Source organism: Tigriopus californicus, chromosome 6 (assembly GCF_007210705.1).
Source record: "Tigriopus californicus strain San Diego chromosome 6, Tcal_SD_v2.1, whole genome shotgun sequence".
Taxonomy (NCBI): Eukaryota; Metazoa; Arthropoda; class Copepoda; order Harpacticoida; family Harpacticidae; genus Tigriopus; species Tigriopus californicus.
In genome coordinates, this window is record NC_081445.1 from 481,329 (window position 1) to 495,812 (window position 14,484).

The window sequence follows — 14,484 nt, forward strand, 5'->3', positions numbered from 1 at the left end:
GCCAACTCTCCAAGTCAGCTTGCTTCACATTGGACGAAGATGTTATCCTCGGATTTATCGGACATCAATGATCCTTGAGCAACAATCAAGTCATCATCAGGTGTCTCATTCACAAAATCCATCTGGGCCCCTGGGGCGATCGATATCTACGGCATGGCAGTCCATCCAATAAAGTCTAGGTACTCGTGCCTCCCCCTACAACAACCTTCTAGGGCATAACTCGTGATCTGGTGAATCTTCATGTCCAGACCCAATTCAAAGGAGGTTCATTGCTCGGATTACGATGATCAAAGTAGGTATGACTGGATTGGTTTCTGTTCAATTCTTGCCATGTTATGAGATGGAAGTGGGAACAAACTCCTTTCCATCCATCCCTCCATCCATCCATCCATCCATCCATCCATCTGTAACCTTGTCCACTTGACGGGTCTCTGTCTGCTGTACCGTACATCCGCGGTGCCCTTTTTGTGGCCTCCACTTCACAAAAACGAGTTTGAACGCGCTTTCACGAGAATAAATCTGATCGGGCAATTTCTTGACGCCCAATCGAATCACCATCTCTCTCATTACACAGATTCGAACACTCACTTGTATAATACTCGTAGTATTTGCTCACAAAAAAGGGACCCATTGCCGATCTCCCCTCCGGAAAGCCAACTAACTACTGTAAACTTGAGGATTGAGGAATGAGAAGCATGGTGGACCCCAAAAGAGAACAATCTGAGGCCAATATTTTTTTTTATTTGAAAACCCGTTTGAGCGGAATTACGAGCGTCACCACAAAACAGCAACATAGCCCTCATTACTCGTCTCCCAGGCGGATGTACGGTACAGCAGCCTGGGCGTGTGAACCGGGTCCCATTTCGTGAAGTAATGTCAAAAACTCGCTTAAACTGATTGGAAGCCCGATATCAGTGAGTGGATGGACGGATGGATGGATGTACAATTGTACACTGTACTGCGTGCTTAGATACCCTCACTTGTCATTTGGAAGGGGAAAGCCGAGCCCCGTCTGGTAATTGACTTCAATTTGAAGAAGAGGCTCAAACGTCCGGCTAGCCCTTTCGAACGCTCACATTTGTTTTTTGCTCCGATCGATTTTTTGCCTCCGAAACCAGCTCGATGGAGGCACAGAGAGACCTCCTCAAAGCGAGACATTTCGAGTCTTCGCCCTCCTCAGGTTGTCACATCTTGAACGACTCAGTTGATATACTAGAAAAAGAGATACTCCGAGCTCTGATGAATGAAATGTCCAGGGCTGACCCCAATTGGAAAGAGTGGAAGGGTACTCATAGCCAGTTAACCACTTGTCCCTCGATGGCTCACGCCTCCATCCAGCAATGGCTCCATGCTCCATGCTTCATGACATCCGCAGGAAGCTCATCCTCGTTTCTTTTCATGCTTGACATAGTTGCTCATCGACGTTTTCCTGCCCATTGAGAGTGGAGGATTGAGGTTTTTTTCTTACTCTTCGTAGAGCAACCAAGAAATATTGCACATTTGAAACGAAAACAACTTCAATGACCATTGTCTCACATAGAAGAGAGAGAATTCCAAGGCATCACATGAGCCATCCAACAATCTTGGTCAACCTTGCCGAGATATAAAACTATGCTCAGCATATGAGTTGCATTGAAATTTCGCCAGAGGGCGAGCCAAGTCACGGACCTCTAGAGATGTGGACAGGGAAAATTTCGCCTCTTCTAAACCATTCACCTCTTTAAAAAAAACTAGCACTTGAAAGGATCGCAAGATATTGTCGACTACATCAATTTGAGTCCAATTTGGGCCCAAAATCATGCTTAGGGAACTCGGTAATCACTACATAAAGTTTGAATGCTTAGCTACATGACCCTTTGATGACATCACTTTGAAACAAACCGCTCTACCAATAACATGAGATAAAATAACTTGCCAAGTTTTTGATTTCATGATTATAGTAAATCTGATTTGGCGAGAAGCCCATTCCCAGTCCATGTTTCTAGAAGTTTGTGGCAAACACACTTTTTGAACAATATTGGGATGTGTCTCTTGGATCAACATTCCAATCCCCAACCATTGGACGCTGATGCAATGAGAGGAATGAAATATGGAAGATAAGTTCAAGGCAAATTTCGAGGCAAATTCAAAGCCAAGTGCCGAACAGTATGAACTTGAATGTGGTTTTATTCTCTTTTGCTAGTTTTCTGCCGCCTGCACTTTGAGTTTTGGCCCTAACCCTGACATTGATTCAACCCATCTTGATGGTTCTTGGTTCGCTTTTATACCAATCCATTTACCGTAGGGTACAACAATATGTGCGTAATGATTCAAAGAGCCACTCGACATAGATTTGATCACCTGGTTGGAATTGGGTTGGTTGGGAGGAAGTTCAAGGATTCGATCTGGCGTGTTCGATGTCGATCTTCTTAAGGCAGTGAGTAAGTGAGTAGTAGTACTAGTAGTAGTAGTACTACTACTAGTCTTGAGGTCACTGTCACACTCTGGGAAAACGAAAAAAATCTCTTTTCGTCAAAGAGGCAATGAATCAGACACGACCGAGAGGCTATCGCGTTTTTGCTGGCCAGAAAATCTTGAACCAATTAAATTGATCGTTCGGCCAGTCATTTCCTGCCCAGACTTTTCAAACAGAGTTCAAGAGTTCTGGACCACTTTTTGAACAAACTGGGGTGCCTTTTTTGTGGCCTCCACTTCACAAAAACGAGTTTGAACGCGCTTTCACGAGAATAAATCTGATCGGGCAATTTCTTGACGCCCAATCGAATCACCATCTCTCTCATTACACAGATTCGAACACTCACTTGTATAATACTCGTAGTATTTGCTCACAAAAAAGGGACCCATTGCCGATCTCCCCTCCGGAAAGCCAACTAACTACTGTAAACTTGAGGATTGAGGAATGAGAAGCATGGTGGACCCCAAAAGAGAACAATCTGAGGCCAATATTTTTTTTTATTTGAAAACCCGTTTGAGCGGAATTACGAGCGTCACCACAAAACAGCAACATAGCCCTCATTACTCGTCTCCCGGAGAAGCACTAGTTGCCAACTCTCCAAGTCAGCTTGCTTCACATTGGACGAAGATGTTATCCTCGGATTTATCGGACATCAATGATCCTTGAGCAACAATCAAGTCATCATCAGGTGTCTCATTCACAAAATCCATCTGGGCCCCTGGGGCGATCGATATCTACGGCATGGCAGTCCATCCAATAAAGTCTAGGTACTCGTGCCTCCCCCTACAACAACCTTCTAGGGCATAACTCGTGATCTGGTGAATCTTCATGTCCAGACCCAATTCAAAGGAGGTTCATTGCTCGGATTACGATGATCAAAGTAGGTATGACTGGATTGGTTTCTGTTCAATTCTTGCCATGTTATGAGATGGAAGTGGGAACAAACTCCTTTCCATCCATCCATCCATCCATCCATCCATCTGTAACCTTGTCCACTTGACGGGTCTCTGTCAAAACAGAGCCAAGAGACGCGACGAATTTCAGGCCACGTGTTCGGAATGAAATTGTTGGTTGGAGGGGGTTACCCCCAAAATGGTGGTAAGCTGTCAGAGACGCTCAGGATCATGATTGTGGTCGTGATCTCTTCATTTTCCAACCAGATCGCCGACGCCGAAGAGGTAAATAAAAAATACGAATCCACCTCGATTGGAGCTCGAATGAGTCGGGACGTCTCTCCAGATGGACAAAGTACCACTTGTGCACCCACGGATTTGTTTCATTGTGTTGATTTTACACTTACTATGACCAAAAATGGATGAGACGTCAATTGAAAGCAAAATTACAAGCTAGTACCAGAGCCATTCTCTTCTTTCTTGGGCTCCCTAATTACACAATTTGCTTTCCTCTAATATTCGCAGGGAATGCATAGGACTTGTTGATCCGGTAGCATCTTTCAAGTCAGATTTGGACAAATTTTTAGATAGCATTCCTAATCAACCCTACATTCAAGGACTAGCTCGGTCTGCCAACTCAAATTCGTTGGTAGACCAAATATCAAATAAAGATTGAAAGATAATAAGTAGACAAATTATAATCCTTCATTTCAATAGTACTAGGAATTACATTCCTTGTAGCAGTTAAAAAAGCCCATGAGAAAAACAAACCATTCTTCTCTTATCCACAGGTGGAGAAAGTCTGTGGATATGTTTTCCGATTCAAATACAAAAAGCAGCGTCAAGTCCACGATGCAAAGCGGTCCCTGAGAGCGACCCATTTCGAGCCCTCAAGCGCCATTTATTCATTTTTTTGAAGGGTGGAACAGACTGCTAAGAAAAAAGGATCATTTCTGATTCATAATGAGGCTGAGTGTTTCGCTTCGACTTTTGCTACTCACTCCCATCGTTGAACCCGACTCAGCCGTCCCAACAAGGCAGTTTGATCGAGTGGGGGCGAACAAAAAGTGACATATGACTTGATCACTTGATCAGAGAAGCGGGAAAACCGAGAAAACCGACGAACCAACTCTTTTTCCTCTGAATCGCCCTCTCCATGCAAATCACTACATTCACAGTACAGTACATATAGCAGTCAGTATTTCGAGTGGTTGGCGAAAAAGCCGTTATTTTCACCGAGGTGAGAAGTGAGGGCGATATTCTCGAGCAACAAACAAATATACGAATATATGAAAAGCGTCGTTGCTTGGCAATTTTCGGCATTAAATGATGATGTACTTGAAGAAGTGGCCGCTCCAAGATCCCAACGATTGTCCAGTGTAGTCGTTGTTTCTCGGTTTGGTTTCGTTTTTTTTTGCCCCCACAGTTATCAGCAGAGAGACTCGAGTTCGACCAATAATTTGAGTTAATGACAAAGACGGTTTAGCACCCTTGGCCAGAGAGATTGCATTAAATGATGATGTACTTGAAGAAGTGGCCGCTCCAAGATCCCAACGATTGTCCAGTGTAGTCGTTGTCTCTCGGTTTGGTTTCGTTTTTTTTGCCCCCACAGTTATCAGCAGAGAGACTCGAGTTCGACCAATAATTTGAGTTAATGACACAGACGGTTTAGCACCCTTGGCCAGAGAGATTTCGTTCAAGAATTGAAGAATTGAAGAGCTTCAGGGGAATTAGCCAAATTGTCGTCGTGGCAATTTAGCCAGATCTTGTGGACAAAAAAAAACCGTCCAGATTTCCCCACTTGATACGGTCGGGCAATGAGACTGAGTGGTTGAACTCATGATCCTCCCCAAGATCGGTGTCATCGCCAACATCATCTACCTACTAGACGCCCTATTACCGACATACCGACCCACTAACCCAAAAGAGATGTTTTCTCCATTGAAGCATTGCGTGGTGGGTCAAAACACTCTCCTGACAATCTCAAAGACCCAATGATCGAGAAACGAGGGTCGCCCTTAGTACAATAGAGCTCTAATGCTCCCTACCTTTAACAAATATAAGCGCTCTAGTATGAATTAGGGGCCCGAGGAACATGCATATAAAAGAGGGGTGAGGACGAAAATAAGTGCTGAATCAATTCAACGAAAAAAGGGCTTTATGGCATTCTATCAACTTAAATCGTGAGTGAATACCAGTTTTTGCATGCTGGATGCATTTTGGGATACCCCGAGTTACATGGCGACACTAAAAGTCACTAAAACCAGGGGATTTGGGATTGAAGTTTTGTATGACTTGAACAACTCTGGAAATGGGACGGTGATGGATGATGAACACCAAATAAATGGAAACCAATTAAATTATCAAAACTGATGACTTGCACTGTATCATTACGACATTTGCAAGTTTCGCGCATCCCTAGCCGAACAAAACGGACGGCTTTAAAAAACGACTACTTTTCAAAGCGTTGGACTCAGCCGACGGTAGTTTGGTCTCCAAGTGTGTTTTAAGTATCAAGTACTAGACTAGAAATGTGCCCTGCACCTATCTGGCCTGGTTTCCGGAGAAGATGCAGTATTTTGGTTGGTGTGTTGACTTTTCCGAGGCAAGTTGTCGATTGGGTTGAGTTTTTCTTTCCCTTCTCTCTGTCATCCTTCTTTCCTGAGGTCGTTCATTGACTTTTTGACCCTGTTTGGGCGTCGAGGAGCAATAAAACTCGGATCAATCCCCATCGCGTACTTTGACTTCAGGAATGATTTGAGGGAAGAAATAGCAAACGTTCTCCTCCGAATCGTAAGAGAGAGAGAGAGAAAGAGACTCTTTATTTCTCTCTCTCTCTCTCTCTCTTCTAGTTGTTCCTTTCCTTCTGTTGTCTGTTCACGCCAAAGATGAGTCGAGAAACGACGTGACCCTTGATTGGCCATTCCTCCCTCCAGGATTCCAGGAGTGTAAACAGGAAGTTCAATGGATGGATGGATGGATGGAGGGTACACGAAGAAGTCAGAAGAAAGGTTTGTGAGCTCCTCCCTGATTTCGAGTGGATTATTCCGGCATTACGTACACTACACACCACTGCACCCTACCGATATATACGCTCCTACACACAATCCTAGGGAAAGAAAGAGAGATGGGAATCGCTAGTCAACTCCAACGTCTCTAGCGTGCGATTGCTTTTCACCAATTTGATCGATCACAATAACAAGCACACAATGTTCATTCCAAGGACTGACGAGTTCCTCGTTGTAATGACAATCTCAAGACATTACGTACTGTTATGAACATCTTTTGTCAAGCATTGTTGACCAAACAGACAACGCCGAGTTTGAGAGCAAATCAGTGAGTGAACTTTTCCAACTCTAATCAAAGAAGTAAAGGAACCGTTTGTGTGCGGATCAAGTCATGTTTTTCCCCTCACAATAAATGATGCCCTTAGCAGGCCGTCGTGATTATGATTATGATTATTGATGTTGTTATTGTTGTTGTTGTGCTGGTCGTCGAGTGATTCATGATTGGCGTGCAAGTGAAGTCCATTCAAAGTCTTGCCTTGTCACAAGGACAGTGAGCACTTTGCACTTGTTGGTGACGATGATGACTTCCCCGCCAAATGCATGTTCATTGCTGAACATACCTCTATATCCAATCCCATCACTCTCATCAGGAGGGGGATGATCACACTGAACTCACTGACTGGGACGAACAACGAACAACATCAAGCATTACTCCCAACATCTTTCCAGGACACGGATCCAGAGATGGGCATTCAACCGTTCTTCAACAACTTGTCTTCAGGCGAGAAAGGAAAGGCGTGCGATACCCACGATCAACAATGAGGAATGAGGCTGATGAAAGTAACGCCCAAAAATTCAAACCCTATGAATTTTAAGAGGAGCAAGTAGAGGTTTTTCTTCTACACTAAGCTACTCTGGGTTCGAGCCACAACCTGCCCAATATTTCGGGTTTGACTTCAGATAAAACAACTATTTTTAAAGGTCCTTGGAAGCAAATCTTTGGTTGACATCATTTAGCATTTAGATTAGGGAGTCAAAACCGACCTTGATCATGTTTCTTTCAAAGAAAAATACACCTGGTCCGATTATTCTTTCGATTTCAGGTATGTTAACAGAGCGCTACGAAACTGGGCAAAACACTCATCAGCTCATGCTCTAAATGTGTGATGCCCATCTATGATGAATGTTCTGAGTAGACAAGGTGGCAATCGGATTGGCTCAGGTGTTGCCATTTGAATGGATTGGCAAAAACAAGACCATTTCTCACCCCCTCATAATGGTGTTGTCATCCAAAGTTTACCGTTCTCAGGGATTAAAAGGCAAAGACAGATTCGATTGATCAATGATCATCACTTCAAACACGTTGAAATCAGCAGCCGTCGTTTCATCCTTGAGCTTTCCAGGGGATATTTCAGGCGGATTGGGTCGGCTTCCAAATGAGCTCAAAAAGCTCAAACTATGAAAGGTCGATCGACCAAAGGTTAGGGTGCACCCTGGACCCTCAAATCGTTGATTGCACTGAATGAACCTACTCTCTTATGTACTAGGCCTCTGCCATGGTCCTTAAAAGCCCTCAAATCAACGAGGAAGGGGAAGTCGATCTCAGTCTATTTAAGCTTGAAATTGGTGTTGTCCCCTTTGGATTCGGGTCCAGAACAAAGGCTAAGGTCATTCCATACACACAGGTTTGACACCCACGAAAACGCGATCATCCCAAGCCATGTCAATCGCTGCTCAGACCTCAAAACCGTTCTAATGGATCGAGATGGATGAGGTGTGGGCTTTTTTTTCTGTGTGTGTGTGTGTGTCCAAGGATCCCCGCCAAGGTTCGCAGATGGCATCAATCAATATCGCCCATAATAGACTTGACGCAGAAACAATATCCGGTCACCAAGCAAGCAGGCAACCCATGCCAGCAATCATTCCGTTCAAAGAGATCATTTTGAGTCCACGATCATGTCAACACCGTTTAATGAACGTTGTTCTCTAAGAAGTCAAAAAGGAAGGATGCCTTCAAGGCTGTTGGATCACCTGTCTCTTGGCCTCAAAAAAAATGAAGAAATGGGCACAAATCTAAGCAGGAAATGAGAATTGAGGATAACGAATCCTTTCCTCGAATTTGCCTCAGGTCAAGGCGAAACCAGAAAAAAAAAGAATCAATTCAGTTGAATAACGCGAAAGGCCATTGGTAAGTCCAACGCCGCCATCATCCCCATCATCCCCATTCAAGAGAAGACTCTCAGACTTTTCATTTCGAAAACTCCGGGTCCAAACTGACCTACACAGACTTGATTAAAGGGGTTGAAGGGGTTAAAGGAGCTCCCAACCTATCCTAACCTAGGAATGCATTCCTGGAACTTGAAAGGGGGAAATCGGAGGTAAAGTTGAGGAAGCTCAACAGTCAACAGCCAACCAACCTTTGAGCAGAAACATGAGGGATGATGATGATGATGGCCCCTGAGAAAACTGACAATGGCCAGTCAAGTGAGTGAGTCAGTGAGTGACATGTCGTTCACTCACTCACTCACTCACTCACTGAGCGCTCCTTGTTCCTTGTTCGACTTGTGTGTGTGTGTGTGCTTCAACAACATCAGGAAGACGAGTATTATTATCGCAGTTTTAAACGATGTTCGAAGTGGGACACATTTGCCACCCTTCCCCCCTCTCAAATTGTTCTGTGCATCGAGAACGGCGACAAAAAGAATCTCTGCTTGAATTCAATCTTCCCAGTACTGCACATCCACCCCGAAAAATATGGATGGAAGAGCTTAATAATGATCATGAGAGCTGTAAATGAGGCGTTCACATTGCGTCACCAGCTCTATTTGACGAGGTCGGAATGAATGGAAATCGCGGCGATAATTCAAAAATAACTCGCATAAAAGAGGACGTGTTCAGTGTGGCAAAAAAGGGAGCATTTGGCATTATAAATTGAATTGTACAGGGTGGCCATCTCTTTTTTTTTCTTGTGACCGATCACTTTTCATGAAGCTAAATCAAGGCATATTTTTTTCTTCTTTTTATCAGTTTGTGAAAATAGCTTTAAGGCTTTTACATGAAAAAAATGGCAGTATTGAGTTTTTTCGACAAAGTTCTTCTCCATTTTGTGGATCCATCGCCATAAATTTCGGGACTTGAAGGTAATGCCAACTTATGATTCATATTTTCCAGGTGAAATGAAACACCACGGAGTCTCCAAGATGATCTTTGATGAGTTTTAAAGGTAAAACAAAAAACAAAATCTTTCAAACTCGGAACAGCAATGATGCCAAGTGTTTCATCAAGAACAGCAACGATCGTTCCACAAGTATAAATCCGGGTCACCCGGTATCCGTGCGTAGGCTTGCTTAACTTAATAAAACCCCACCTCGTTTCCTTGCCGCTTGTTTGCCACCACTCATTTTATTTTACAATCACGGATCCCTGAGGAAGTAAGTGGAATGAAGTGTATTTTCACCCTCGTCGTGCGTTACAACCCTCTCGAGTATAATTAGATTGGAACGATCCCTTTTCTCATGATTCGTCATCATTTGTTCAAGTCCAATAATTAGAAACTCCCAAACCCAGGGCAAACAAGCCAAGTCTTTCTTGCGCATGGCAGTTTTAAATCCCTTCACTGCTTCGCACTCCATTCAAGATGAGTCAGACCTGAGGGGCCTCACCAGAATCTACGAATCACTAATGGCACAATTCAACCGTTTTCGAAATCCAAGTAGAGCCAGGCCCAACCAAGGGATCCTCAACTGATCTCCTCTCTGTTTACTAGTACATACCCATAATTCTTACGTAAGGGAATAACGACCGAGTATTATTGTCGGGTATATACTCGCATGAGGTACAGGGTCAGACCTCGAGGCGCCTCTCAATCATTGGTATCTTTTTTTTCTTCATGTCTCTGACAACGAGTTGCTCATGGGCGCAACATCGGGTAAGTACCTACGTAGGTAGGCAGGCAGATTAGCAGCTAGGAGTGGTTCATGGTAGGAGCTACTTTCAATAGGGCAGCTTGGCAAATCTCGCGCCATGATAAATGTGATCTCATCACATGAGACACGACAACAACGTGTCGTAGATCACTTTCGGCACTCCACAGACCCCACACCAAGAACGGCTTCAATTGCGCACGTAAAAACGCCCACCAACAAATGGGAAGGAAGATCGAATGGTCATGGGTTATCTTGGAGGGAGGGAGGGAGTGTTCGGGCGAATAAGGTCCAAATCAAATCTACCTATGTTTATCCCTTGGAATGCAGACAATCCGTTACGGACTACAAGTGGGCGTGACTTCGTGTTAAAAAGGTGCCAAAATGAAAAGGGGCTGATATTGGGTAGATTAGGGAATCAAAGCAAATCAGATCAAGTCGAGGGATCTTGAAACACAATGGAAAAAACGCCTTCTCGGAATCTCGGAAGAACTGAAAGGGCCTCCCTGTTCAACTGTTGCTCAACCCCAGGTTTGAACCATTGCTTCCGACTTTGTTACGGTAAAAAAAGGGCATTACTGGAGTCCCGAAACCTAAAGTAATGAATGCCATCGATCTGTTTTTAAAGGCACGTCTCGAGTTCAAGGACCCCCTTTGGAGGGAAAGAGAGGTGCTGAACTCCGACGTTCATGCTTTAACGAGATTGTTCTTGATCGGCCGCCTCTCCCCGCTACCATGACCATTTGGGAAGAAGCCGAACCGAAATGGGGCCCTCTCGACTGCCTGGCTTGAGCTTCAAAAACACCCCAGAAGTAGTAAGTGGAAGAAGAAGATCTGACGGCTCTTTTTGAACGCGGAGGAGAATGCGAGGAAATCGGTGACAAATGGCTCACTTCCAAATTTAGAAAAGATCCCATCATTAGTTTGTGTCAAACGGAATTCACATCTCCATCCTCAGGGGTCAAGATAAATACTACTACTGCGTACCTCGTCGACATTCTTAACACCTCCAAGGTCAATGTGCTCTCATTTTACCAAAATATTTTAGCCATCATTGACATGATTTGGAAACCTAAAATGTCGGGTTTTTTGGAAGAGGTTTCGGAGATCCATCCCGAATAGTTCCGCACAAATACGCAACTTCTTGAAATTCAAGCCCCAAAACCTCGTCCAACGTTTCCTCGCTCGATTTGTGGAATGCAAAATATGACTTACAATTTAGCAACGTGATCCCGCTGTTTTTCTCGGGGCTCTTGTCGTTGGGATCGCCTCCTATGGTGAACATGGTTCCCAAGGTTGATCCAGGTTTGGAGGATATCTCGGCCGACATTGGCCGATAGTTCTTGATTCGTAGCGATGAGCGACTCATGGTGGTGGGACCGTGGAGATGATGCACTAAAAGTACTCAATTTTAAGCCAGTGGACACTGTCACTTAGGACACTTTAAAGATTCTCATCACGGTCACTGAGCGAACGGGGAGATAAAGTGCTGTCAGTTTGATCCCGACTCAAACGAAATCCTGAAAGAAATCGAGGCAATCACTGGTTAGGGTCGTCGTAATCATCAGTCACATGTGCCAAACAGATGTTTTCGAGTACTTCGGCTCAACTCTTTCTTTTTTTTCGTTTTAAATTTCTGTTACACGATCTGCTTCACTTTAGTTACTTTGCGAGGGGATCGGACTCTGGACTGAATATGAATTTGCTCTTGACACCATTGAGTGTTGTGAAGAGAGCTAGAGTGAGAGCAATGAGGGGGGAGTCTTATCTCGGATTCACCTTGAGGGACGACGACTCATTCTTACATCACTCTCACATTGGATGCTCACAGATCAGATCCTGGAGAAAGAAAGGGCAATCCCAAAGCGCTCGTATAAACACCCACCCACCCAGCCACTCATTTAGCTAGTCAGTCATTTAGCTAGTTAGTCAGTCAGGCAACAGAAATTTATCAAATATGAGCCTTTTTTGTAGGTTTCTTCCTCCCCACCCCCACACACGCACATACACACACGCACATACACACACGCACATACACACACGCTCACACACACACGCTCCAAACCAACACCTCTGCACTCAATGTCAAAAGAGATACTCATCATAAGAGACATGTCGAACAAAAGATAATTAATTCCCCCCTCCTCAGAGTGTTTTATTGCCACCAGAGATTTAAGATTTCATAAAGAATAAAGAAGACGGCAAACTAGGTTAATCTGTGGCAATAAATTCTCTTTCAACTGGGTCATTCCCTCATCTTCCAGATCTTTTTTTAAAAGGAAGAAGAACAAGAACAATGCCTGGGATCGGATCCAATCTTCGATCAGGCCTCTTTGACATGTGGGTAATGGGTGTGTGAGCTCGTGCATGTGTGTGTGTGTGTGTGTGTGTGTGTGTGTGTGTGTGCGCATGTGTGCCTGGGCTCATCCTGCGTCATTTGGCATTTTGACAGGGCCAAATCAAAGCCTCCTCCAAAGCCCCCCCTCCCCTGAGAAACCGAATGATGGAGAGACAAGTGCTGACGCCTAAAAGCTTTATTTCAAAAATACACCTGGACGGGACCAGTTTTGCAATTACTTCAGACCAACAAAAGGTCGGAACTTCTTCCTTGGCAAGAGAAAGCCCCTTTGAACTGAAATGTGAACTGTGCGAGGAAGAAGATAGGCGTATTTGTGATTTCACTCCTGACATCGGCTGTAGTATGATGACTTGGAAATGCAGATAATGCGGGTGATTGGGATTACAAGTGACTTTTTCTTCCTCCATATGCTCCGAAGGCTTTGGAATGTGATCATGGGAATCAATCTTGCATTAACCTTGCACCGAGACCAATGGAGGAAAAAGAAGTGTCTTGGGCTAGTACGATTTGAGCGAAAAATACATGCACACTCACACTCTGAGACCGCCTGACATTGATATAAAGGGGATAATCCCCATTCACGAGCTAACAGAAGGCTACCAATGAGGGTGGTTTTGAAGGGGAAAGTTGCCCATTCTATTTGATTTCCCCACCAAGACCAATCGTTTCCATCATTTCCAACCCATCAGGGGAGGTGGATGGATTACTCCCTGTGAGAACACAGGTTGAATCGCCGATACCTTCCTTATCTCTATCTTTGTGGTGCCATGGCGGTCCAAATATTGATCTAACGAGCACTTGAGATGGAATGAAATTTCCATTCGTCAAGGACATGGTCCAAAACTCAATTAAGACGAACATATTTGGTTATTGTGCCATTCTCTAGCAAAATAATAAACCATGATTGAAATGTTCACGTGAGCATCTATCGATTATTCGCTTATCTTTATCAATTACTTTTTTGGAGGGGGGAGAGCGAGGAAGGGATGATTTCGTTGAAGACATATCCTTTTGTTCTCTTTTTTGAGGGTTTTGGTAAAACAACCCGACTGCGGATGACAATCAACAAGGACAAAAAGAGCATGCATTACTGCAAGGGTGAAAAAAGCCGAATCATGGCCCGTGACGCGGATTTTATCGATTCATTTTACGAGCAACATTTGTGCTCGTGTCAATTTGCATACGATTACAAGTGTTTATTTTGATTCAAACGTCCTTTTACGATCCAAATTCAAGGATTTGAGGCCAAGGATAAGAGGGACTCTTATCGATTGCTTCGAAGTCATGTCATCTTTTCTCTTTGGCAGCTTTTTCCCCTCCTCTCTCTTGTTGCAAGCTCGTACATGATCCTTTGGAAGACAAAAAAAAATGTGTACGGGTTTTCGTCATTAATTCTCGTAAAGCTTGTTTATCCTACAGGGATTAGTGGAGGGGACATGACTGGAATTTCAATTATGAACTGCCAATTTTGGATAAAGCAGTCTCCCCCAGCCCAAAACAATGATAGAGCTAAAGGAGTTAAACTATTTGACATGGTTGAGATATCTACCAAACTCAATTCGTTCGTTACCTTCCTTTTCCATTTATACTTCAAAAGAACTGGAGTCTAGGCAGCCACCAATGCATTTCTTGGCCAACGCATTTGAGCCGAGCTTTTCTGCTCTCAAGTCAAGCTGATCTTGCTAAAGAACAAATGCACGCACGAATGTGGGCAAGTCACCCGACTAAGCAAAAGAAGCTGTTGCCACACTCATTGGAGATGGCGGTGATTTTTTTTGTTTCGGCTTGCCACTTCTCTACTAGCCTAGCCGTCCTCATCCAGTGGATGAACCCACCATCCATGAAG

General features: G+C 44.1%; 1 protein-coding gene across 1 annotated transcript in view; it reads right to left on the minus strand.

The window, feature by feature from the left end:
- LOC131882218 (rho guanine nucleotide exchange factor 10-like protein) overlaps window positions 1-14,484 on the minus strand; it is a 50,765-nt gene that overhangs the window by 29,081 nt on the left and 7,200 nt on the right. The window contains exon 2 of the mRNA XM_059229297.1: window positions 11,495-11,799. Within this exon, the coding sequence (XP_059085280.1) occupies window positions 11,495-11,648 (154 nt within the window). The 5' untranslated portion in view covers window positions 11,649-11,799. The remainder of the gene's footprint in view (window positions 1-11,494; window positions 11,800-14,484) is intronic.